The sequence below is a fragment of the Pituophis catenifer genome, unplaced genomic scaffold (assembly GCF_029215685.1).
Source record: "Pituophis catenifer annectens isolate HBS135680 unplaced genomic scaffold, rPitCat1.0.hap2 SCAF_1, whole genome shotgun sequence".
NCBI classification, from domain to species: domain Eukaryota; kingdom Metazoa; phylum Chordata; class Lepidosauria; order Squamata; family Colubridae; genus Pituophis; species Pituophis catenifer.
The window spans coordinates 29,152,309-29,177,592 of record NW_027256881.1 but is presented as its reverse complement, the minus strand read 5'-3'; the positions used below and the strand labels follow the sequence as shown (position 1 = coordinate 29,177,592).

Genomic DNA, 25,284 nt, shown 5'->3' with positions numbered 1-25,284 from the left:
GGTGATTGCATGACATTGCAACCGTTATAAATGTGAGTTGGTTGTCAAGCAACTGAATGTACATCACATGACCATGGGGATGCTGCAATGGTCGTAAGTATGAAAAATGGTCATAAGTCATTTTGTAACTTTGAACAGTCACTAAATGAACTGTTGTAAGTCGAGGACTACCTGTATTAAGTAGGGCAATGCATTGCTTCACATTTGAAAATAAAATACAGGTAGTCCTCAATTTACAATGACAATTGAGCCCAAAATTTAGGTTGCTAAGGGAAACAAGTTGTTAAGAAAATCACTGCAGTTGGTTGTTAAGTCAGTAACATGGTTGTTAAGTGAATCTGATCTCCTCATTGACTTGGCTTGTCAGAAGGTAGCAAAAGGGGACCACATGAACCCAGGACACTGCAACCGTCATAGATGAGTCTGTTGCCAAGCGGCCTAATTTTGATCACATGACCATGGGGATGATGCAATGGTTATAAGTTTGAAAAGAGGTCGTAAGTCACTTTTTTCAGTGCCGTTTGAACTTTGAACGGTCACTAAATGGATTGTTGTAAATTGAGGACTACCTGTAGTGCTTCAGTCAGCAACTTTTTAAACAAAATATGTATTTTTTTCAAGATTGCAATCCTACACTGGAGCACAGCAATGTAGTTTACAAAAAAATAGCTAAAGGAATTGCATTAAGAGTTGATGTTTGCAAGCTCTATTAAGTTCGTAAATTGAGGATTAATGCTATACTGCACAGATAAAATCCATGAACTAAGATTTTGCTTTACAGGTCATTTTTAAGTTTCTTTTTAATTTGGTTAATTTTCAAGCCTTGATTTATATTACTTATTTGCATCTAATGAATAGGTGCATACATCTCAGAAACACAACAGCAAACAAAGTTTTGAAAGAAAAACAATTTATTTTCTTATAAAAGTTCTGGACATTTTTGGTTCAAAATCTTTACTTCATATCAGAACTTTCTTTGTACTTTACATGATCTGGGGGATGAGGGGAGCTGTGACCTTAACAATGTTTGCATTGCTCCTTGAAAACCTCAAAGGTGTCTTATGGAACTGGTTCCTCTTCCTTTTAGCATAATACTGAAAAGGGTAAACACATCCTCCTTTAGGGGGATGTATTTTGAAAGCCTGTGTCCATATTGGCATGTGAATGCATGTGTGTGAGCAATCCCATGTATCATTGGGAGAAGAGTGAATCCCATTTACTCAGATATAAATTGCTCTGAATGCAATCATACTTTCTATTTCCTCTAATGAAGCACAGGGACACCTTCCCAGGAACAACAGCCATACATCTTGAGTAAACCTATACAGGACTAATCAGCAATATGTTTTTACTGGGATTGTATGCTGATGGCTCAGCAACTTTGTAAATTTCAGTATTCAACAGTGCTCAACCACAAGAATTATTAGGGTTCTCTTTTAGGTATCTTATTGCTTTTTTCTGGTTTGGATCTGGAATTCTATTATGCATAAATAGCATTCCTAAATTTTGCTATATTCAATGAACTGCTTTCTTCTATGTGCTGCTCTATTGGCAGGATAAGAAGAGAAGCTGAATTTACCAAAAGGATTCCAATAGTGTATGTATGTTAGCCTTGCCCAAGTGGCTTCTCCTTAGATGACTGGGATTAGAACCTCCAAATTCCCAGCAACAATAATGGTGCTGATGACTGGAAATTCTAGTCAAATTGTCAAACACGTCTGGAAAGCACTTAGCAAGAGAGGGCTGCTTTAAGACATGCAAGCACAAGGAAATGTGGAATTGAACTGAACTGAACAAGTACTGCTAGGCAAAATGGGCTTTCCTCTTTTTTTTCTTGTAAAAAGCTTTTAAATGTGTTTGTTGAGAGTTGTCATGCAACATTACTTTTTAGTTTTTTACTCTTCCCCTTTGCACAGAAATTCAAAATTATTCTCTCTTTGAGAATCTGTATCCATACTATATAGGTACCAATTTATATTGTATTGGTAATGAGGTCAAAATGAAATGCATTATTTCTAAAATGTGTAAATCAATTTGAAGCATTTTTAAAAATTAAAACAGTGGTTCCCTTTGTGGCTTGAAGGCCCAGCTTGGGGGGGGGAGGGGAGAGGGAAACTGGATCTTGAAGAAGCAGTGGGGCCAGTGCGAGCAATGAGCCAGCATCCATGTCTGCAAGTGCCCAGCAGCCCACCATTCATGCGCTCCAGCCAGCCACTCATGGGGCTCAATTCCAAATAGACCACAGCCTGGCAGTGGGGCCCAGCCCAGCGGCTGGGATCCCCTGAATTAAAAACAAATCAATCTTGAGCAGATCAACATGATCTAAACTGGTTTTAAAAAATCCAGGAAAGTCATCCAGCTAGCCTATAAAATATTTCCCACAGTGCTCTAAATCCTGCCATGGATAAGTCTTTCCCCCCCTCTTGAAAATTAAAATTGCTTCTTAATCATTTAGAGCTGGTGGCCAGTCAACATCCACGGACTGCAGAAAAAAAGAAAGAAAAATAATTAAATCATAGCTAACTCATTTGTTTGCAGAATATTTAACCTCAGATAATGGCTTAAATACAGACGATGAAATTTGGTTTCCCAAGTATGAGACAATGATTTTCATCATCCGCCAGGGACCAACATGAAAGTGCAGGTCAATAACTACAGCAAGTGTAGTTAATACACTGTATGTTCCCAGACTGGAGAAAGTTGAGGTGACAATATACTTTAAGTTAACATCTGATTAGCCTTTAAAAACTTGGATGAAAAGCCATTTAAAACCAATTTGGGGTATGATCTGATTGTTATGCTCTAGTCTGGAGTTTAAACTAAAATTTTAATCCCAATGAGTTTCTACGGTTCTTCACACACAAAACTAAATTTGCATTCTCTCAGTCTAACAGGAAAACTTTTGAAGAGAGATGAGATGCTGTAGGAAATGACACAGATTGCAGAGATTAGATTAAACTCAGGTTGCCAGATCTGAAACAAATCCCCTGTGATTTGTCCCTTAATTTCCTACTGGAAAGACCAATGGTGGCAGTGCCATCCTTCTGTCTACAGAGACGTAGAAAAGGGATTACTCACTTCTACATCCAGCTCCAAGATGTCTGCAGTTGTCTTCAACAGGAAACCAATATTGGGCTTGGTTCTTCCAAAATCTCCATGTACAAATTCTTTAACATAACTAACAAATTGCCGATAAGGAAACGAGAAAGATGAGCTTTTTAGAATAGATTTTAAAATAAGACTTCAGAATACGCACTTCTCCCTTTCTTTCTCATTCCTTCTCAAATACACTGCTAGAATTAAATGACAAGATATAGCAAAATTCGGGGGGGGGGGGGGGTAGAAGAGAGCATGCCACCTTCTGGGGGAAGAGGACAGAGAAAAAAGATAGAATGTAACATGAGTCATGCGTACTCCACACATTTTCCTGCTCTGAGGAAAACTATACTTGAAGATTTATGTTAGTTCTTCCATATTTAATACTATTCTTTTATTGAAGAGCTCAGTACAGAATTCCTCACCACTGAGGCACTTCAGTTCCGAAAGGATACGTCCCCGCTTGTGTCTTCAAGTGAAGACGGAAATGATGCTCGTCTATGTACTTTGATTGCATGCTGTGGATGACACGAATCCTGACAGCTAATGGCCGCCGATGAAGTACACGTAATGGAGTTTTTTGATCAAGCTTTAAGTCCTGGTCAAGAATTTCAGATAAAAAATAACATTACATAGATCACAAACCCATGAGATATAAAATCCAAATGTCCATTCAGACATCTTCCCCAGCATAGTATAGGTTCTCCTGCTTGAGGAGGGGGCTGGACTAAAAGACCTCCAAGATCCCTTCTAGCTCAGCTCAGCTCTCCTCAGCTCAGTTCAGCTCTGCTCTACATTCCATTCAATTCCCAATAGAAACCAGCTCCAGGTTACCACACACAGTGATAACAAAGTAACCTTGACAAACCAATAATGAGGATGAGAACATGGCAAATCCTTTGGAGGATAGTATGAAGGTTCCAGAAAATGTTGATAAGCTGGAAAATGGGAACTTTGTTTTCCAACAGGGAGAAATACAAAATTCTACATTAGGTTCAGAAAAATGAAAGACATAGATGGGTACAGGCCATGGAGAAAATATACTAGGAAACAGTGCATGAGAAAACCTTCTGGGTATCTTGGTGAATTAGAAGCTAAACACAAGCCAATAGTGTGATTTAGCTGAAAAAAAGCAAATAAAACTCTAGATGATATCAGAAATATAGTAATTCTGTATGGAGACCAAACTAGAATATTACATCTGGGCATCACATTTTAACAGATACTAGAATTATGTCCAGAGGAGGGCCTGGGAGGAAAAACTTACAAAAATGATTGGAGGGATTGAGTACATGTAACTTGGAGAAGAGAGGACTGTGAAAAAATATAACTTTGGCAATCAGAAGGCTATATAAGAGATGGGGTAAAATTGTTCACAGACATTCCCGAAGCTAGCACAGAAAGAATGGATATAAATTACAAATCAGATTTCAGTTGGGCATCAGGAAAAAAATCTAGCAATAAGACCGTTCAACAATGGAACAGATTGCCACAAGAGGTGATGGACTTTGCTGGAAGTTTTTGAATAGAAACCTCTTGGTCATACAGTAGTACAGTGTTTTTCAACCTTACAACCTTAAGTTGTGTGGACTTCAATTCCCAGAATACCCCAACCTCCTCCATCCTGCAGCATATCTCTGATGTCAAAAGTAGAAAATCTGCAGTAGCAGAGGATTCCCCAAAATCTGCAAGCTGGCTAAGGAATTCTGGCAGTTGAAATCTATATATCTTAAAGCTGCCAAGGTTTCAAAATACTGCTGTGGTAGATTCCTATACTGGGCAAAATGTTGGATCAGATGTTCCCCAATGGCCCTTCCAATCCTTACATTTTAAGAAATATTTATTGTGCATTAATACTAACTGCCAATATTGCTGCCATGAAGGTTGAGGGAAAATAATATGGTACATGAACTTTTTAAAGAGATACATAGTAGATCAAGTACCAAATCACTAAAAGCAAATAAATACATTCATCAAGCATTGTTCCAATTAATCTTCTTTCTAAATAGGTATCAATATTCCCCAATCAGACATGCTCCAAATGGGTTGATTTCAATTCCCATAATCCCCTGCTGTGGTCTTTTCTTCCTGATGTTCTTACCCATTGACAAGAATTAACAAGCCTTCCTGCATTATGGTTCTATGTCTGACAGTTACTTATAGAAAGATGGATATATATTATTCTAATTTATTTCAGATATATTTCTACAGAAAATGGCTGGTCCAAAGGATGGAACAAGCAAATATATCCAATGCCTTTTATGGCTGAGTGATAGCTTGGACTTTGTTTAATACCTCACCCAGTGTACACAGAGCAAGACATTTTCTTGCTAATTGTGTTAAATACTTGACTATAACACCTCACATCCTAGAGTAACTTGTTCATTAAATAACCCAACATAATGTATATATTATCCATCTTACAGAAAATAACTTCTATATTGTCAGTGTCACACTTCTGAAAAATGTTACACTCAAAGGCATTGCATGAATTCTGTGGTTTTCCACTAAAAAAAGGTACAGTGATTTTCATCTTGAGTTTGATGAAAGCTAAATATAATGGGGCTTGTAAAAATCTTTGTATGGGATTTAAAAACGAGCAAACAAATGATAAATACCACCCCAGACATGCAACCTTCATAGAGTCTAGGAACGTAATGTCTTCCTTTTGGATCACTTTCTTTGTCCATATTAAGGCACTGTAGGACTTGGTCTTCTCTTCTTCCCCTTCTTTCATATGTACAATGGCCTCTCTGAAAGAAAAATAAACAACATATTAGAACAGCCACAAACTTACGATGGGCAGAAGATGTCTCATCAGATATTAGATGGGAAAAATGCATCCTCCTCCATCCTGCAGCATATCTCTGATGTCAAAAGTAGAAAATCTGCAGTAACAGAGGATTCCCAAAAATCTGCAATCTGTAATATAAGGACCTTTGAGATATGCTGCTTAATCAAGAAATCAATAAAATATGCTGATCATCTGAAAAAGAGAAGCAAAATTCCCAACTCATGCTTGTGATCAAATACATTACAGACTTTTTTATGATCTTGTGTTACTGGTTTTATTGTTATTTTCTCATTATTATTAAATTTATAATCATTCTTATATAAGCATGGAAGGCAGTTAACAAGTACAAAACAGAACACAACTAATCAAAATAGTAAAATCAAACTAAAATCGGGACAGCTGAAATCAGTTTAACTGTTAGAAATTTGGAAAGAGATGTATTTCTGTTATGTTCCTACTCCCCACTGAGGAGTGAGTATCACTACTCAAGGGAACACATACCATTGCCTGAAAGCCCCTCAGGATATCCCCCCCTCCCATTTAAAAGAGTCTCTTCTGCTGATTTCAGTAAATTTTGTAGATTATGCCAGTGCCATTTTCCATTTTCTATGGAAATATGCTAAAAAAAACCTCAGATAAAACCTGTTTTATCTAACAAATTCAACTAACCTGTTGACAAGTTGTAAATCACGAACTTGGACTTTGTCTGAAGAACTGTTGATCCTCTAAGTGTTTTTTAAAAATAAAAAATAGTAATTATATGTGATTATTTTACAATTAAAATCTGATGGGTAGATAAAGCACTATACTCTTAATTAGCTGAACAAGGAGTACCATGTATATTCCTGAATATCATCAAATAATTCTTGCCATATGAGTTATGAAATCAGCAATGTGTATATACAATTTAAATGCTAGGGCAGGATGTGTACATCATTAAGATGATAATGTATAAAATTACGATAGCCTTCCCTTCTCCATGGAATTTAGGGCCAATTTTTCATCTGGCCACTGTTTAATACCCTCCAAGAGGAGAAGATCATATTAGTCCCCATATAATTTAGCTTTATAGGTAATTTTGCAAGAAAATCTCTAATTGACTTCGTTCATCCCAATCTACATGACAATAGTTATAGGTCAACCTTCAAACATTATACCTGTTGAAGCTCCTTCATTTCTACTGCAGTCAACTGGACTTTCCGAGGGTTAACCAGCTCAACGGCAAAGGGCCTTCCTATGAACAATGGTGTAATCATGATGGTGGCAATCCAGAAAGAAAGATGGGAAGAAAACAAATTAAGATTATAAACTAGTTTTCAGATTTAGACATGGGGAAAAAAGAAAATTGACAATTGAAAAATATCCATTTTCAGCAAACTATATAAAAATATGTAAGTTCACAAAGGGAAAAACTTAGTAAATGCCTAGGTTTATCAATATCTCAAATATCTAAAATTAAAATCAGGTGCACCAGATTTATTTTTATTTATTTTATTAGATTTTTATACCGCCCTTCTCCCACTGGACTCAGGGCGGTGCAAACGATTAGATCAGTTATAGAGGAGGAACTAATTTTACTTAAACCCAGGGTGGATAAAAATCAATGATTTTTTTTAAAAAATCAAAAAAATCAGATTTTTTTTATTTAAATTGGATTTTTTTGATTTTTATCGAATTTATTTTAATAAAAAACTTTTGGGGTAAAAATCTATCGTAAGATAATTTTCTATTTAAGATACATAAATAATTTAGTTTATTCAGCATGAAATGGAGCTTAGTTATGTAGCATGAGGCTGTATATTCTGCAACACTGGGACTATCGGTGAGTCAACAGTGGGTCAAAGGAGTAGCAGAGATGACAGTTGCTCTTTAAAAATTATGATTTAAATCGAGTTGATTTAAATCAAGCCTTTTTACTAGTGATTTAAATTATGATTTAAATTATGATTTAAATCAACTCGATTTAAATTAAATCCACCCTGCTTAAACCTCAGACATTCAGTTTACTTTACTCTTTGTTGGGGAAATATATGGTACCACCATGTCTAGATCAAAAGAGCACCTCAAAGCCTTCAAAAAGATTATAGATGCCTAGAGGCTGGGAAGGGATTTCAAAGGATTACCAACCAAATGGACATCAATAATTCCACTGTCCAGAAGATCATCTACAAGTAGAAAATATTTCACACAACTGCCTACTTGTCCAGGCCAGGCTGTCCCAGTAAATTCAATCCTACAGCAGAACACAAAATGTTTTTAAGAACCCTAGAATTTCATCATAGGAGCTTCAGGTACTATCTTGCTTGCTGCTATCAATGGCAAAGTGCATGAGACTTCCATTAGAAAGAAGTTGAACAAATTAAATCTACATAGGAGGTATGCCAAGAGAAAGCTTTTGTTTTCCAGAAAAAAAAAATTAGGGCAAGACTAAAGTTTGCTAGGCAAAGACCAGAACTTCTGGAACAATGTGCTCTGGACAAACAAGACAAAGATAATTATGCGGCTTCAGGACCAGAAGATGTGGTTGGCAAATTTTGTTAATTTGTTAACTTTGAGTAAATTATTTCAAAGTAAAGTGCTTTTTTCAAAAGGCAACTGGACTTCCTGCTTCTTTACTGAAACAAGAAAGTTCCCTCTTTAAAAAAGCACTTTTGGGACAACCATGACCTGGATGACTGAGAATCTCCACAGACATTCAGTTTTTGTTGTTCAATTACATCACCTTTAGCTTTAAATACTGTATGAATGAAGATCTTTTATACATAAATGTATTAAATCGGAAATTTTCTCCTAATGAATTTCTTTAGATATGCTGTCCAGATTTCTACACTGAACAGTGAGATAGGCTCCATGGCCTAAGTGGCCCCTTCCAACTCCCATGATCTCAGAAATGGCTTTTTTTTTTTTGGTCAAGGGATCGTCAATTGATTTTTTCCCCCATTTCGGATATTTTCAAGTGTTGAACTTACCGTTGCCTAATGTTCTCACATCCACATCTTCCCTTCCAGAGGATGAAAAATTAAAACCTTAAAAACAGGAGAAAGAAACATTGACTGAATTTGGAAATCCATAAGTAAGCCAAGCTATTCGGCATGATCAAGGCAAAAGAGTTTAGCTCTACATCAAGGGTGTCAAACTCAAGGGCCGGGGGCCGGATCTGGCCCGCAGGGTGCTTAGATCTGGCCCACGGGGCCACCCTGAAAACTGTTCTGTCCCCGTCTCCACACACACACAAACACAGCCAGCCGAGGGTTAAGAAAGCACTTGGCACGCACACAGGTCGTTATCTCAAACTTGGCAACAATATAAGCACCGTCTGCCAAGAGCTTTACTTCAACAGATAACATAAAATTACATACACATTGTAAATAGTCCAGCAAAACAATATCTCTTCGGCAGCTTCAGGCGTTGTTCAAGTGACTAGCCAGAGTTAGTTTTTATTTGTCACAGAGTTTTACCAGCCACCACCCTCTCTTATATAGTCTCTGGGGTGTGGTCCAGTGACTCAGTTATAATCCCTAGCACGCCTCCTTAACTGCTGCAACCGTTTATCACGCCTTCGTTGGCATGCATCCAGGAACGACGGCTCTCCTTCCTCACTCTCATCAGAGACACCTGGCTCCTGGCTAATCTCCTCTTCCTCGGCCGGCACCTGAGACATTGCCAGAGGGTAGGGGCCTGGAGAGGGAGGCCTGGCCGACTCCTCTCCCTCATGTTCGGAGCCTTCTTCCTCTGATGAGGTAGGCTCAGAGGGCAGGGCCACAACAAAAACAGCCAAGGACTGGCCTGTGGTGCCTCTGCCAGCAAAAACGGAGCTCGAGAGGGCCACAGGCAGCGCTCCCGAGCTCTGTTTTTGCTGGCAGAGAGTTGCACGAGGCCGCGCAGATGAAAACATAGCTTGGGGGACTTCCGGTGGCACCGTAGATGCCGAAGACGCTCCTTTTGCGAGTGCCAGCCCCGCGATCTCGTAAAGCCGCTAGAACAGCGCAAATCAGCTGTCTAGCGGCTTGAAAACTTTCTCCCCGGGAAAAGGGGAGGAAGAGAACAGACGGGTGCAGGTAGAGCTCCCCAAGAAGCCCCAGGAACAATTCTGGGTCTCAAAGGGTGAGAGCTCCCTGGAAGCCCGACAGAGCTCCGGATCCGGGACGTTTCTGCTTTAAGCAGAAGAATACGCCGCGACCACCCCTGCAAACAACGCTTGGAATAAAACATCATTCGGAAGCAGGCTGAGCAAACTCAGGAGAGATCAGATTTGCAAGTACTAAACTTTAACTCCAAATGTGCATTATTTCCTTCTGATTTACTAAGGGGAGAAAGTGAAACCAAGATGGCGATTGAGCTTTAATGGGGCGTGAAAGCGAAAGTTAAAAAGGAAAGTTTCGTTTTGCGCTGGCAGCCCCGGTCTAAAATTAGAGATTTTTGCTTGGAAAGAAAGAAGATTAAAAGTTAAAAAGACTATAGCAGTGTTTTTTTTAAAAAATAAAAAAGGATTGATATCATTTAAAGACTGGAAATCTCTGGATTTGGAGGATTTGTTGTTCTGGTTGCTGCATAAATTTAAATTGGAAATTAAAAATGGCTTCAAAACAAATAAAGACTATTGTTCCTAAAAGTGCTGGGAGCTCACCAGCTCAAACGTCCAAATTGCAATCTCTCTCTGTTCCAATGGAACCACCAATATTAACACTTGAAATGTTGCAGGAAGCCCTTAAAACACAAGCCTCTGTTATAGAAAAAAAAATTACTTCGGTGTTTGAGGATAAAATTCGAGATGTTGCTGAGGAGACGGCTCAAATTAAGGAGTTCATTCAAAAACGTAATCAGGAAATTAGAGAAGATATTATCATGACAGTCCAAGGTCTGGCAGGCCATATTGAGGCAATAGATGAAAAAGTGGAAGAAATTAAGCAGTCTAATGAGAATTTGGAAAATAAAGTGGGAGATGTCCAGAATAAGATGGAAAGAGTTGAGGCTGATGTGATAATGATACAATATAGAGATATGGAATTTGCTTTGAGAATAAGAGGCCTCAAAGAAAATAAGCAAGAGAATTTGAGAGAGATTCTTTCGAAGCATTTGCACAGATAATGGGAGATCAAAAAGCAAATCTTGAATGGCAAATTGACAAAATTTACCGTGTCAATTCATGGGTTGCCAGACAGAAACATCTACCAAGAGACATTGTAGTTTATTTTACAACAAGGAGAATACGTAATGAAATCCTACAAGTCACTTTTAAAAACAAACTTCAAGTGCAGGGGCAGGAGGTATTAATACTGAAAGAAATCCCCTCCAAAATGTTGAGAGCCAGAAGGGATTGTACCTTTCTGGTGGAAGAACTGAGAAACCGACAGATACAGTACAGATGGGAGGTTCCAGCTGGACTAGTGGTGAACTATTCAGGAGAGAGATATCGTCTTAACTCAGTGTGGAAGGCAAGAGATTTTTACACCAATGTACTAAAGGCTGGATGCCCACAGTCCCCAGAAGTTAGAAGGAAGACGGAAGTAGAGGGGACAAGAAAGGGGGAGAAGGAAGAATTGCTGGCACAGGCCCAAAGTGGAGTTTTGATTACTCAAGAAGATTTAATACAACTTTCGACTACTGTTCAAGCCTTGGAGATAGAAGAACCTAAGGATCAAAGACAGACCCAAGCAGCAGCCAAGCGTCAAGAAGAATTAAGAGTGCAGCAATTTCATATAAATCATGCATTTTATTGGGTGATTGGAATGGAGTTTTGGACACTAAAAAAGATAAGAAGGGGCTCTTGCAAAATATCTCAATGTGTGCTAGATTGCCAAAATAGTTTTTTGAAATGATGGATGATATGGAGTTGAGAGATATCTGGAGAGGAACTCTGAAGAAAAAGACTTTACCTTTTTTTCAGATAGACATCAATCTTTCTCTAGGATTGATTTTATATTAATTACTAATGATCTTTTTTCTAGGGTGAAGAAGATGAAGATTTGTCCAAGAGTTTTAACGGATCATAGTCCAGTTTGGATGGAACTAGAGTATGGAATGGGATTTAAGAGGTCTTGGAGGAGGGAAGGGGGGAGGAGGGATGGGGAAAAATTGTTGTAATATTTGATAAAACTTTTTAATAAAAAGCAAAAGAAAAAGAAAACATAGCTTGGGAGCACACTTGGCAGAGTGCTCGGGGTACCATAGGCGCCCCCGACATGAGTGACATTGAGCTGGCCACGCCTACCCCATCCACACCTACCTTGGCCCCAAGATCAAACAAACCCTGATGCGGCCCTCAATGAAATCGAGTTTGACACCCCTGCTCTACATTAAACAGATGTTGGGTCACTTGCCTACACAATTTTCCTGCATTTTTTCATCGGTGCATACATATTGCATAACTTATTTAAAGTAAATAAGTTCGCTGAACGCGACCACATGTTTATTGGACCCGTGTCCCTCCTGGTTGGTACTGGCTTCCCGGGAGGTGACACGAGGCTGGCTCCAGAAGATTGTTAACGCTTCTTTGAGTGAGGGGGTCCTGCCGGCCGCTTTGAAAGAAGCGGTTGTGAGGCCCCTCCTCAAGAAGCCCTCTCTGGATCCGGCTGTTTTGGCTAACTATCGTCCAGTCTCCAACCTTCGCTTTGTTGCGAAGGTTGTTGAGAGTGTGGTGGCGCAACAGCTCCCCCGGTACTTGGATGAAGCTGTCTATCTAGACCCGCTCCAGTCCGGCTTCCGGCCTGGGCACAGCACGGAAACGGCATTGGTCGCGTTGGTGGATGATCTCTGGAGGGCTCGGGATAGGGGTTGCTCCTCTATCCTGGTCCTGTTAGACCTCTCAGCGGCTTTTGATACCATCGACCATGGTATCATGTTGCACCGGTTGGCGGGGTTGGGGGTGGGGGGCACCGTTCTGCGGTGGTTCTCCTCCTACCTCTCTGACCGGTCGCAATCTGTGTTGACGGGGGGGCAGCGGTCGACCCCGAGGCACCTTGCTTGTGGGGTGCCACAAGGGTCGGTCCTCTCGCCCCTTCTGTTCAACATTTATGTAAAGCCGCTGGGTGAGATCATCCGTGGCTTTGGGGTGGAGTTCCATCAGTACGCTGATGACACCCAGCTGTACATCTCCACCCCAGGCCACCCCAACGATGCCCTTGAAGTGATGTCCCAGTGCCTGGAGGCCGTGCGGGCCTGGATGGGGAGAAACAGGCTCCGACTCAACCCCTCCAAGACCGAGTGGCTGTGGCTTCCAGCGTCCCGATATAGCCAGCTGATGCCATCGCTGGCTATTGGGGGCGAATCACTCGCCCCCACGGAGAGGGCTCGCAACTTGGGCGTCCTCCTGGACGCACGGCTGTCTTTAGAAGATCATTTGACGGCCGTGGCCAGGGGGGCTTTTTATCAGGTTCGCCTGATACGCCAGCTGCGCCCCTTTCTAGATCGGGACTCTCTACGCACAGTCACTCAGGCACTAGTCATTTCCCGCCTGGACTACTGCAACGCTCTCTACATGGGGCTCCCCCTGGGGTGCACCCGGAGGCTCCAGCTGGTCCAGAACGCGGCCGCGCAGGGGATTATGGGGGCGACGAGGCGCTCCCATGTGACACCTCTCCTGCGCGAGCTGCACTGGCTCCCAGTGGTCTTCCGGGTGCGCTTCAAGGTGTTGGTGACCATCTTTAAAGTGCTCCATGGCTTAGGGCCGGGGTATTTACGAGACCACCTTCTGCCACCAATAGCCTCCCACCGGCCAGTATGCTCGCACAGAGTGGGCCTCCTCAGGGTGCCGTCCGCCAGACAATGTCGGCTGGCGACCCCCAGGGGGAGAGCCTTCTCTGTGACGGCGCCCACCCTCTGGAACAACCTTCCCCCAGAGTTACGTATAATAACAGACCTCCGGATTTTTCGTCGGGCCCTGAAAACCTATTTATTTCAACAAGCTGGGCTGGCCTGAGTTAAATTTTAAATTGATTTTAAATTGGGTTATCTTAATTTCGGCCAAAATATTTAATTATTTTAATACTGTTCTTAAATTTTGTATGCTTTGTTTTTATCTTGGCTGTGCACCGCCCTGAGTCCTATTTGGAGAAGGGCGGTATAGAAATTTAATTAATAAATAATAAATAAATAAATAAATAATGTAAACATATGCATGCACACACTCACTATCTGCTTTGAAGGCAAGCATGAGATGCTCCAAGATCAATTCTTCTACAGATGATTCCATCTTCCTCTCTCCATCTATAATCCAGGGAGTCTGAGGTAGAGTTCTTGAATATTTATTATATCTTCCTGTTTCAAAAAAAAACAGAGAAAAGAAAAAATGTGCTATGATATTTATTAACTCTTAGTTCAGCAAAAGTATTACAAATAAAAGCATTTTAGTAGAAGCTGAGTGCACAGAAAAGGAAGTCACTATCACAAAACATGTATTAGAAGATCCCTCAAGAATTGCTCCTTAAGCTACTTCTTCCTTATGAAGCCATGAGTAACGAAGGCCATAACGTAAATTTGCTTTGAAAACATATCTATCAGCTGGTTGATCTATTGCAATATACAGCACATCACATGTTAAGGTTCTTTCTGCCTACTTTGATGAAAAACAACTGGATAAATATTTGTATTTTATCCAATTATTCTGATCCAATTATTTTCCGAGATGCTTTTCCAGTGATATTGTCAAGTGAGTACAATCCTGGCCTACGAAAAACTGCCAAATATAAATTCTGCTTCCTAGTAGCCCATTTTAACCAGAAATATACTGTGATTTGAACAACAAATTCTCATTTTGAAGTCAAATTTATATATTCTGCATATCAATCTCCTTCAATGCGGATCAATGTCACTGAAAAAAAAGCAACACTTACTTTTAACAGTTTCTCAAAGACTGACTCATTTCTCAATGGCTGTACCATCATACTTCCCCACAGAACAACACTGTTCATATAATCATATGGGTTTCTGTCCCAATAACAACTGAGTGGCCCTTTCTTATTAAGCAAAGGGCACACTTGCCCAGTAACCTTAAAAAGGAGTGATCTTATGAACCTCTATTAAAGAAAAACATTTATTCTCACCAGCCACAAAAATGGCACCATTGTTGCATTGAATGTCAATTGCTGTGCAAGGAGTTTTAGGCGAACTTGCAGGAGATGGATAGTTCCTGTATTAGGGAAGATATAAAGGGCAATTCACTAGAGAAACATTGAAGGAAAAGTTAAACATTGTGCAAAATAAATAGATACATGTATCCAAAAAAACCTTTCTTTCAAATATTTCAAAAACATTTTATAATGTAAATAATTTTTAAAAGTCCAATATTGTATCTAAGAAACAGAAGCAGGTGAAAAATTACGGTAATTGCTAACCTTGATAATACGATACTCAAAATCTGAGCTCATCTACCATAATCAGAGGAACATGAGCAGGACAGTAGGCTTCTTCAGCTGCATATAATGGATGCACAATACTACAAATAGCAGGTCCTTCATTCTTCATTGCTGACTGCAATGTCTCCTTCATCTTTCTTAGAAGGAAGGAAGGAAGATCTCCTTCCTGGCATTTCTGTAGCCTTTCAGTGATGAGGAAATCAACCCCACCGAGCACATCCTTCTCTCCTAATCATTTTTACAAAGTTATCTGCAGTTCCTTTATTCTCCCATTACTCACCAGTGTATTCAGCCACAAGGGCCAATTTTAGATTGCCCTATTGATTCAGCTCCCTCAAATGCAGAAGATTGCCAAGTTCTACATAGAGCATGCAAAATCCACTGGATATTAAATGTTAGCTTGAGCAATTCATGTTTGACACATACCTAAATTGTTATTAAGACTCCTGTTGCCCAAATTCACAGCTTTCGTAGCCATGGTTTATTCTTTTTTTTTAATAGCACAGCACAGATTCTGGTTTTATTTACCATTTTTTATCCTCATGGTCTTCAATATTTTTAGGCCTACTCTTCTCACGTTAGAGCTGTTAATCTCATAGCATCTGGGTTTTTTTTTTAACTTTATGTTGGCTGAATATTGAAATAAAGATACTATTGAAGAAGTTTGCAACAGTGCTGCCAAATCTTTCTAGCTGTTCATGACCCTCTGATAATTTCATATATATAATTTTACAACTAGGGATCATCTGCAAATCTAATAATAATTCCTTCGATTTCATCTTTTATATTTTTATAAAGTTATTGAATAGTGCTGGGCCAAGGAAAGAGCTCTGGGAAGCCTACTTGATTGGGTTTTTTTAGGTTGTTGAAAAACCATATATGAATACCCTTTGGATGCAGCTATCTAACTAGTTGCAAATCTACCAATCCGAAATACTAATTAGCACATAATTGTTTATTCTGTTTGCAAAGCAAACATGAGAGACCTTCCCAAACACTTCACTTCAGGCACACTACATCAATAGTTTTCTGCTGCTGTATCACACAAATCACTATCATAAAAAATACAAGGTTAGCCTTTTTCCTGTTATTAAAAAAATTATGCTGACTGCTGGTAAAAGCACTATTTTCTGTGTCTGCCAACATGCCGCTTGACTATCTTTGTGTTGTGAAATACTCTCTCTCTCTCTCTCTCTCTCTCTCTCTCTCTCTCTCCCTCCCTCCCTCCCTCCCTCCCTCCCTCCCTCCCTCTCTCTCTAAGATAAGCTCAGGAGTTACTTACTTGTGAAACTCTTCTTCATCAATCATATCCAAAGCTTTTACCACAGCCATTCTGGTGAAGACTGACTATAGAGAAAAGTAAACTATTACCCAAGTTATCAGACATTGCAAACCTTATTCTTTCTATTTGATTTATTTTAGCCAAGTAGGAAGCCATTTTTCAATGGCTTATCTAGTAGTATCCCTTTTGTTTGTTGTTTCCTTATTTTGTTCTAAGCTTGGTGCTTTATTATAGAAGAAAAGTTTTACATTTACATTAGGTTTTACAAATTCTAACTTCAGACTGTATTGGGTGCCAACCTTACCTGGCAAGTATGTGCCTCCCTGTACTTTACTCATTTTTATTTTTATTTCTTTCTATTCAATTGTGTCTGATTTTCAGACGCTGCCAAAATAAGTCCCTGCAGTTTTTTTGGCAAGATTTTTTAGAAATGTTTTGCCATTGCCCACTCCCTAGGACTAAGAGAAAGTGACTGGCCCAAGATCACCAGCTGGTTTCATGTCCAAGGTGGAACTAGAACTCATGCTCTCCCAGTCTTCTCTCTCCCAATTTTTACCACTACACCAAACTGGCTTTCATATTTTATATTAGTGTTAACATGATTCATACATATTCTTATTTATTTCATATGGCTGGACATCTTTCAAATTCTGGGCGGCTAAAAAAAATTAAAAACTATACACACCAGATAATGATAAAAGACAAGAACAAGCATACTATGGCAACTAAGGAATCTGCAACTAGCAATTGCCTGTTTTTAAAGTTACATATATTTTAAAAATTGAAGCCATAGTAAGTACTCTGCTATTCTCCAAATGTTCTTGAATGGGAACTCATGTAACTTCAGCCAGCAAAGTCAAAATATTTAGAAAGCATCAGAGTGCCTATTGTGAGATACAGATTTGGAGCACAGGTATTGGTAACTGTATAAAATTAAAGTTAATTACCTGTTTATTTTTTGCTGGTTTGAAGCAGCTTGGACACACTGAAGCTCTGAATGAAAACAACAAAAATCAGTCAAATATCTTTAAACAGGTGATTACATTTTCTAACATATAAATAATGAATACAATGGTATAATGTTTTATATTTGCCGGTGTCAAAACATTTTTATTAAGAACAATTGCCAAGAAGATAGATATTTTTGAAAACACCTTTCCCATCTCTATCTAGTCAGGCAACTCTTGCTCCTTAGTCCAGGGGTGTCAAACTCACGTTGTCACATTGTCGTCACATGACATATTGCTACTTCCCCCCCCTTGCTAAAATGGGGTGGGCGTGGCCAGCATGTAACACATCTGGCCCACAGGCCGCAAGTTTGACAGTCTTCCTTTGGCCATGGAACTGGAAGGCTCTGCTTCTTTGGCAGAATATCACAGCAAAGTTAAGGCCAATCTGAGGAGCTTTGTGTTATTGAACTCCTGCTGACACTTGCCCAGAGGTTAAAAAGCTAAAGAGCAGAAGATTCTAATATCTGAGCCACATTGGCGCAGTGGTTAGAGTGCAGTACTGCAGGCTATTTCTGCTGATCACCGGCTGCCAGCAGTTTGGCAGATCGAATCTCACCAGGCTCAAGCCTGACTCAGCCTTCCATCCTTCCGAGGTTGGTAAAATGAGGATCCAGATTGTTGGGGGCAATATGTTGACTCTGTAAACCGCTTAGAGAGGGCTGTAAAGCGGTATATAAGTCTAATTGCTATTGCTATCTTCTATTGACTGGAAGATCAAAGAGCTATATTCAAGCAAAATACAAGCGTGAGACAATCAACTCAATTGGAACTACTTAAATCCCAGTTCAGATCCTTGCATTTCATTCTTGATTAAAAAACTATCTTCCCACTTCACTCCCCAGATCTTGTGGGCTTTCTCTTTTGTAAGTGGAAGACATTTACTAGATGAAGGGTAGAAGCATGAGTGAGTAGAGTTACATTCTTATCCTGTCCACTCCACTTTAAACGATTCTCTTGGTACCAAATCATGGGCTAGAAGCAGAGCTATTGGAAATAGAGTAAGTGATATATGAGTGCCACTTACTCTGTTGTTATCCTAAGGAATGCAACCCAAGCATGGTGACATTATGCAGGGGACCTAGCCCTCAGCAGCAGCACTATCAGGCAAAATAGCTTGTCTATTAGCTATTTCAAAGAGTAGCTTGCTCAAGATATCTCAAATATTGGAGGGAGATCTAGAATGTTCAGCCAACACCACCTGTCTCTGCTCTCATAAAACATTGCTTATTATTATACTTACAGGAAACAGCAATCTTCATCTGTCTCTGGATGAGCAAATACAACACTCACTTCAAAGAGGCTCTGAATCACAAAGATAGAAGTTAGTTTTTAATTGCTACTGATTTCCTCCATATCACTTTTTTCTTCAATAGATTGAATTCAGTCTGTCCAATCACCTGAAGCCTAACATCAGGAATAGATTTGATGTGACTAATATTAAACAAGAACTGTATTTGCTGCTCAGCAAATGCAAAATGTGAGTAACAGATTCAAGTCATTAAAGCATATGCAGGAGGCAGTGATCTACACAAGGCCCTCAGACATACAACTGCACATGTTAAAGACATGTATACAACTGCAGATGTTAAAGAGATCAGTTGTATTATTCATATTGGCATTAAGAAATAGGCATGTTTCTCAGATGCATTTCTGAGAATTTCCTGCAATAATTACTGGATATCTTCAATGCTTGTGGATGCTTCCATTTCATTCCCTTTTACCAAAGAAAATCAGAATGATTTTATATATACCAATAAACCATGAAATACCAGCCAGAATATGAAACCATGGTCTACAGTTGGCTTAATCATTTGAATTGGTCCAAAGTTTCAATCATAGTTCCTGATTCTGACAAACCCAAATGATCTTACTCTCTATGAAAGAAGTTTGGGTTTAACTGTCCCTTTAAGTCTTTCAGTTCTTTAATTTTCATCTCCACTGCTCCCTCTACCATTATAAAAAGAGAAGCAACTATACTGTGGGTTAATACTAAATTTATTCTTTATTTGGGTTATTTGTCAATTGTTCTTTATTAAAAAGTTTTACAGCCAGAAAATGCAACGAAACAATATGAAAAGGCAATGCAAGCATGGTAGGCCAAGCCGAACAATTTAAAATGCAGAGAGAAATGAAATTTTGACCTGGTACCAAAATAAATGTAACATTAGCACAAATTTCATGACTGAGCATTCCACAATACAATATCAAAGGCTCTTTTCCTGTTTGTTATATAATGGGACAAAAGATACTTGGAAAAGAATTATCCCTAATGAGGTCATCTAGTTACATTAAATTGTAACACTTCAAAACAAATTTCTTTTACAAACACCTAAGTATTGCTGAAATGAAAATTATTTGCCTGAATTTTGGAACCAGGGTGTGAAATATTCTAAACAAATCAATGGTTAAGCATATTAAAAATATTCAATATATTGGCACCTATTTCCACATGTGGTGGACCTGCTCCAGGACGACTGAATTCTGGAAAATTATACAGGCATGGATCATGGAAATCACAGGTTATAAACTAATTCTGAAACCAGAGTACTATCTACTGAACATCAGGCCAGACAACTTAGGCACAAATATATGGTGTCTGTGTGTATTTATCACCATGTCAGCAAGAATATGTTTCGCCCAACATTGGAAGGGGAAAGACCTGCCGGCTGAAGATTTGATTTTGGAGAAAATTTTGGATTATGCGGAAGCCAACAGACTGACTAAAGCATTGAGAGATCAAAAGGACTCCGTATATTTCCAATGTTGGGACAAATGGTACGTTTGGTTGAACAACAGACGCCCAAAAAGTCAAGTATAACCAGGACTATGTTTAATATATGTTAAATCCGACTGAAACCTACATACCGTAGAAAGTGTAAATATCATGTAAAGTTCCTGTCGCGATCATTTGTTTGACTATTTCTTTTTTTTGATGTATTGTTTTAAATAAATAAATAAATAAAATATTCAATATATTAATGAAAGAATAAAATTCAATCAACACAAAGTGGAGATTTTCAGCTTCATAATCTTAGGAGTGCAAAATGATGGAGGCAATGTATAATATGGGCCTATCCCATAATGTTCTATGTTTTACATTTGCTGCAAAAGCAGAGTAAATGGTTTATGTATATGCTACCTTTCCATCCGCAGGGACTCCCAACTCCTCCAAGAACAGGGGATGGATAAGCCATTTGTAAGCTTCTTTCAGCTGAACAAAGTCATCTTTTCCAATTGACAAGCCCTGTTTCCTAAATTGTAAAAAAGAGAGTGTTTTCTGAAGTATGTGAAATTTAGGATAAAAAATAAACTGACCCATATTTTTACCATCTGAACAAGATCTTCTGTAATCCATTTGTTTGTTTCTTTATATCCCACTTTTATTATTTTTACAAATAACACAAGATGGTGAATATATTCAACACACCTTCCTCCTATATTCCCCACAACAATCCTGGAAGATGAGTTGGGCTGAGAGAGTGACTGGCCCAAGGTCAGTCAACTGGTTTCCATGGCTACAGGGGACTTGAACTCACAGCATCCTGCTATATAGCCTGGTGCCTTATCCACTAGAATAAAGTGACTATTAACGATCAATTATAATTTAAGGATCTAAAAATAAGTAGAATACAGTACAGGACTGACAACATCTGTCACACTTGCCAGAGTGACAGTAGAAACACACTGACCCATGACGGAATATCCAGAACCAGTCATAACTTTGACCACTTAAGTATACTTTAATCATGTGCCCAGCAATCAGTTGTTACATGACTTAACCAAGGTCACTGCTGTTTCAATCATAATTAAATCATTTAAATCATATGAGCCATGATGGTGCAGTGGTTAGAGTGCAGTACTGCAGGCTACTTCTCCTGCCTTCAATTTGGCACTTCAAATCTCACCAAGCTCAAGGTTGACTCAGCCTTCCATCCTTCTGAGGTGGGTAAAATGAGGACCCAGATTGTTGGGGACAATATGCTGACTCTGTAAACCAGAGAGGGGCTGTAAAGCACTGTAAAGTGGTATATAAGTCTAAATGCTATTGCGGTCCTTAGATTGTCTGGAGAAAATACTCACCCCATTTCTTCTTTCACCAGCAGGCATGCTGCATGCTTTAGATACGTACATAGGAAAAAGTAGGGAAACAAAAGAGATGGGAGCATGAGAAAGAAAGAGCATTGATATTTTTTTTTCTCAGTAACTGGCTGAAAATACCCTGACCAAGTTTTCTCTACTTTTCATAAAAATCAAGGTCTGTCTGATACATAGGGTGACCTTTGGCCAAAGTATTTCTACAATCCTCAAGCGAAATGCTAAACTTCAAATCAACCTAACCCAAACTGCCAGCAGTGATTTTCCACTTTGCTCCACCATCAATCCACCATTTTGGCTAACTACTGCCAATCCATGTTGTTCAATATCTGCCTAACAAAGTGAATTTCCCAGCATGCAAAGCAAGGTAATATGTAAGAACATCCTTTCTTTCTCATTGAAGGCCAATTTGAAGCATAAATAAAAGTATCTGCGAAATACCCACCTCTCTGACTGAAAGTTGTGGTGGGAACGACACTGAAAACACAAAACTGGAAAACTGATATTCAGAAGAATTAATCTTATGGCATACCTGAAAAATATAGATTTATTTAAAATATTTACTTACCATATTTCAACCCATATCCCCAGAACAAATTATTTCATATAGGGCAATCTAGAAAACTGTTTGAGTAATATTATTTACAAAATAATTCTGTTTATAGAGTTAACATTTTTATCTTAGAATAAATGTGTTGATTCTTTCAGTAGATTCTTTCAGTACCTACTGTCTGCTTCTCACCAGTTTGGCTTTATAATTGGGATAAAAACTTACATCACTTCAAAAATGTCTCACCACAACCAATTCAGAGGTTGAACAGATTAACCAAACCTGGCAGGAGTACAAATATTGTTCTTGCAAAATATTGTTTAGTACAACACAAAAAACAATGGGAAAAATAATCAACTTAGACGCACATTTGCCTTAAAGAATGCATGTTTGTTTAGCAGTTCTGAAGCTGCAGAAAGCATTGCTTTCTTTACAAAGAAAAGGAACATATTTTATTATACCGATCTTTGCCAATTCAAGAAGTTTCATTTCCACAACAGTTGATGTTGTATTCTTTTGGTATTCCTCTGTATCCCAAAAGATGCTTGAGTAACCAAAAAGTGTGAGAAAAGCCAGCTGGTTGAGGACTATTGATCATGTAGGAGCTATTAAATGGTGACTCAGACACTGAACCTGAGCCTGTAAACTAGGAGCAGACACATCAGTCAGAATCCACAAAATTGCCCTTCTGGAAGAATACTTTACCCAACGAAGCCTATGCTTCCTGGTGCTTACCAGCTTAGAGAACACAAGTAGGTCCTAAATCAGGAAGGAGGAAGTACCTGGAATAATTTAGACCAAGAAAAATAAAAGGCTACAATTGAGTTTTCCTAAATCGGTTGCTTGCTTAGAATTATCCAAGATACTGTAACTGCAGTAGAACTAATTGTCTAAATTTTTTGTGCACTTGTTTGGGAGCAATGATATTTACTCTCAGATAGGTATGAGCAACAAAATGTTCAGTGAAATCCTATATGAATACCAGCTATGTTTACAACAATATTGCATGTTACATTTGGTTTTATTCTTTGAAAAACTGAAAATAAAGCTCCATAAGGCTGACACTTACATCTTTGACAAAGTCTATTTCACAAAGATCCTGTAGAATCCCCAAACATATATTGCACACAACTGGATTTAAGTTTTCAATTGCTGGAGCATCACTTCCATCATTGTCCATGTCGTTTAGCTCATGGCTTCCATTTGGGTTTTGATCTTTAATCCCATTAGCATTTTCCAGTTTGATCTTTTTACATGGGGGATTAGCCATTTCACAAGATAATATATTTTCATCTTTTTTGCTGTCCAGAAACTTGCATAGCTCATGAAATAAATCCTGATTGATCAAAAAACAAAACAAAAATAGAAATCTGTCAATATGGTTTTGCATTCAACATGGGAAAACAGCACCAAGTTATCATTAAAGGGATGTCTCAGACTGAAAACTACAGGTTCTGTTTATCTGAACAAGAGTTTTTAACAAAACTAATGTCAGGCAATCAGTGATCTTGTAAGTAAATTTAAAGCCAGTGAGTTTTAGTTTTGAGTAAACCTGCATAGGATTATGCTGGGGATCATAACACCAACACTGAGAAGAATGAATGCTCTAGTTCTCCATTAAAGAATATCATAATTTTGGGTGTAGACTTTTGGGCAGGTGACAATAAGAGAGGCGAGAAGAAAATAGGCTGAAAGACCTCAAGTAAGCCATTGCCATCAGTCATAAATGGGACACTACTGACTTTTAATCACTTTCAGTTTATTAATCTATTGGTTTCATGATGGTATGTCTGGTTATTTCTTTGGCTGGATTCTGAGATAGATATTTTTAGCATTAATTCTCATCTTCTTCCTCCATTCAGGATCCCTAGCACAACGTAATAAATAGTACTGCTTTCATGTCTTCCTTCACCGTGAAAACCTTTTGGATCCTGTTCACTCCAAATCTCCTTTCAACTTTCAGGAAAGATGCTATGAAAAGAGGTGTGACGAAGACTGAACACTTCATGAAAATAATTCTCATCAACATTGTATATTCTAATTTAATCAAACCTTATGAGGTTGCCTGTAGGAAGTCTGTAATCCTACACCACAGAATCTGAAAATACAGCGGGGACAAGTTCCAGAATTCAGTAACATCTGAGCAACAGGTCTGTCTTTTTCTGCCAGTAAAACCATGTTGATGAAGCCTGTATTCAGGGGAAAAAGTTATTTACAGAATCACTACAATAACCGCAATGGAAAGGGGAACAAGGAAGACCATAATAGTATGCATGTGCTACATGCAGTTCCTCCTTCCCCTACTGTCAGAACAGACTATATTAAGCTCAATTGACTAAAGGTCTGACAATAAATGGAAGGTTCCTTTGTTCCTAAGAAAAAATCATGATAACAAACATTTAGAAAGGACAAATTAACAGAGAAGTTATGGAACTAACAATTATATTAGTCATGCATAAAAAGACCTTTCTCCAGGATGATCTATCCTCAAGGTGGCCCTTCAGGTCTTCTAATGGTGTACTCATCAAAACCGTAATCTAATCCAACCACCCTGCTGCCGATTGTCCTGTTCTATTTCCTTCCATCTTTCCCAACATTATAGATTTCTACAGAGAGAGACATTTTTTTCACAAAATACCCGAATATTTATAATATTGCTATTATTAGATTTTATCCCATTTTTTTATATGTAATTCAAGGCAGCTAATTAATCTAAATCAAATATTCCTATTTCCTCAGCAACAAACCCTGTGAAATGGATTGGGCTGAGAGTCACTGGCCAAAGTCACCCAGCAAGCTTTCATGCCTAAGGGAAGCCTACAACTTAGTCTACTGTTTTCTAGGCCAACACCTTAACCACAGGTACCGGTAATTTGAGCTCAATCATTTGTGCCTCAAGTGAAAATTTGAATCTTGATTTCTCTCATTTCAATTTGCTGATGTCTAAGATGTCAGTGTGTAGTCAATTCATTTCATCTTTCACTTTGTTTAGTTTTTCTATGTTCATGCTTTTTAGAGTTCATACAATTTTAGGGGGTAATGAGAGTTATAATTGGAAGATGCACAATTGCATCTTCCAATTATACATGTGCAGCTCCAGCTCT

The 25,284-nt window shown here is 38.7% G+C and overlaps 1 protein-coding gene across 4 annotated transcripts; it reads right to left on the bottom strand.

The window, feature by feature from the left end:
- Positions 1-893: 893 nt before the first annotated feature.
- PUS10 (pseudouridine synthase 10) lies at positions 894-24,358 on the bottom strand. Of its 4 annotated transcripts, XM_070932222.1 has the most exons (17): positions 24,233-24,358; positions 23,250-23,516; positions 22,076-22,162; positions 21,616-21,650; positions 20,675-20,786; positions 18,776-18,837; positions 17,473-17,518; positions 16,526-16,590; positions 14,932-15,017; positions 14,021-14,146; positions 8,860-8,916; positions 7,048-7,124; positions 6,560-6,615; positions 5,732-5,849; positions 3,552-3,694; positions 3,079-3,178; positions 894-2,482 (listed from the first exon to the last, which is right to left on the bottom strand). In XM_070932222.1, the coding sequence occupies exons 1-17, from the start codon at positions 24,356-24,358 to the stop codon at positions 2,444-2,446; spliced, it is 1,602 nt and encodes a 533-aa protein (XP_070788323.1). In that variant the 3' UTR covers positions 894-2,443. The 4 variants fall into 4 exon arrangements, with proteins under 4 accessions (XP_070788323.1, XP_070788324.1, XP_070788326.1 ...); XM_070932223.1 differs by lacking the exon at positions 6,560-6,615 and having other exon boundaries at positions 5,715-5,849; XM_070932224.1 differs by lacking the exons at positions 894-2,482; positions 3,079-3,178 and having other exon boundaries at positions 3,605-3,694; positions 5,715-5,849.
- Between the last annotated feature and the right edge of the window lie 926 nt (positions 24,359-25,284).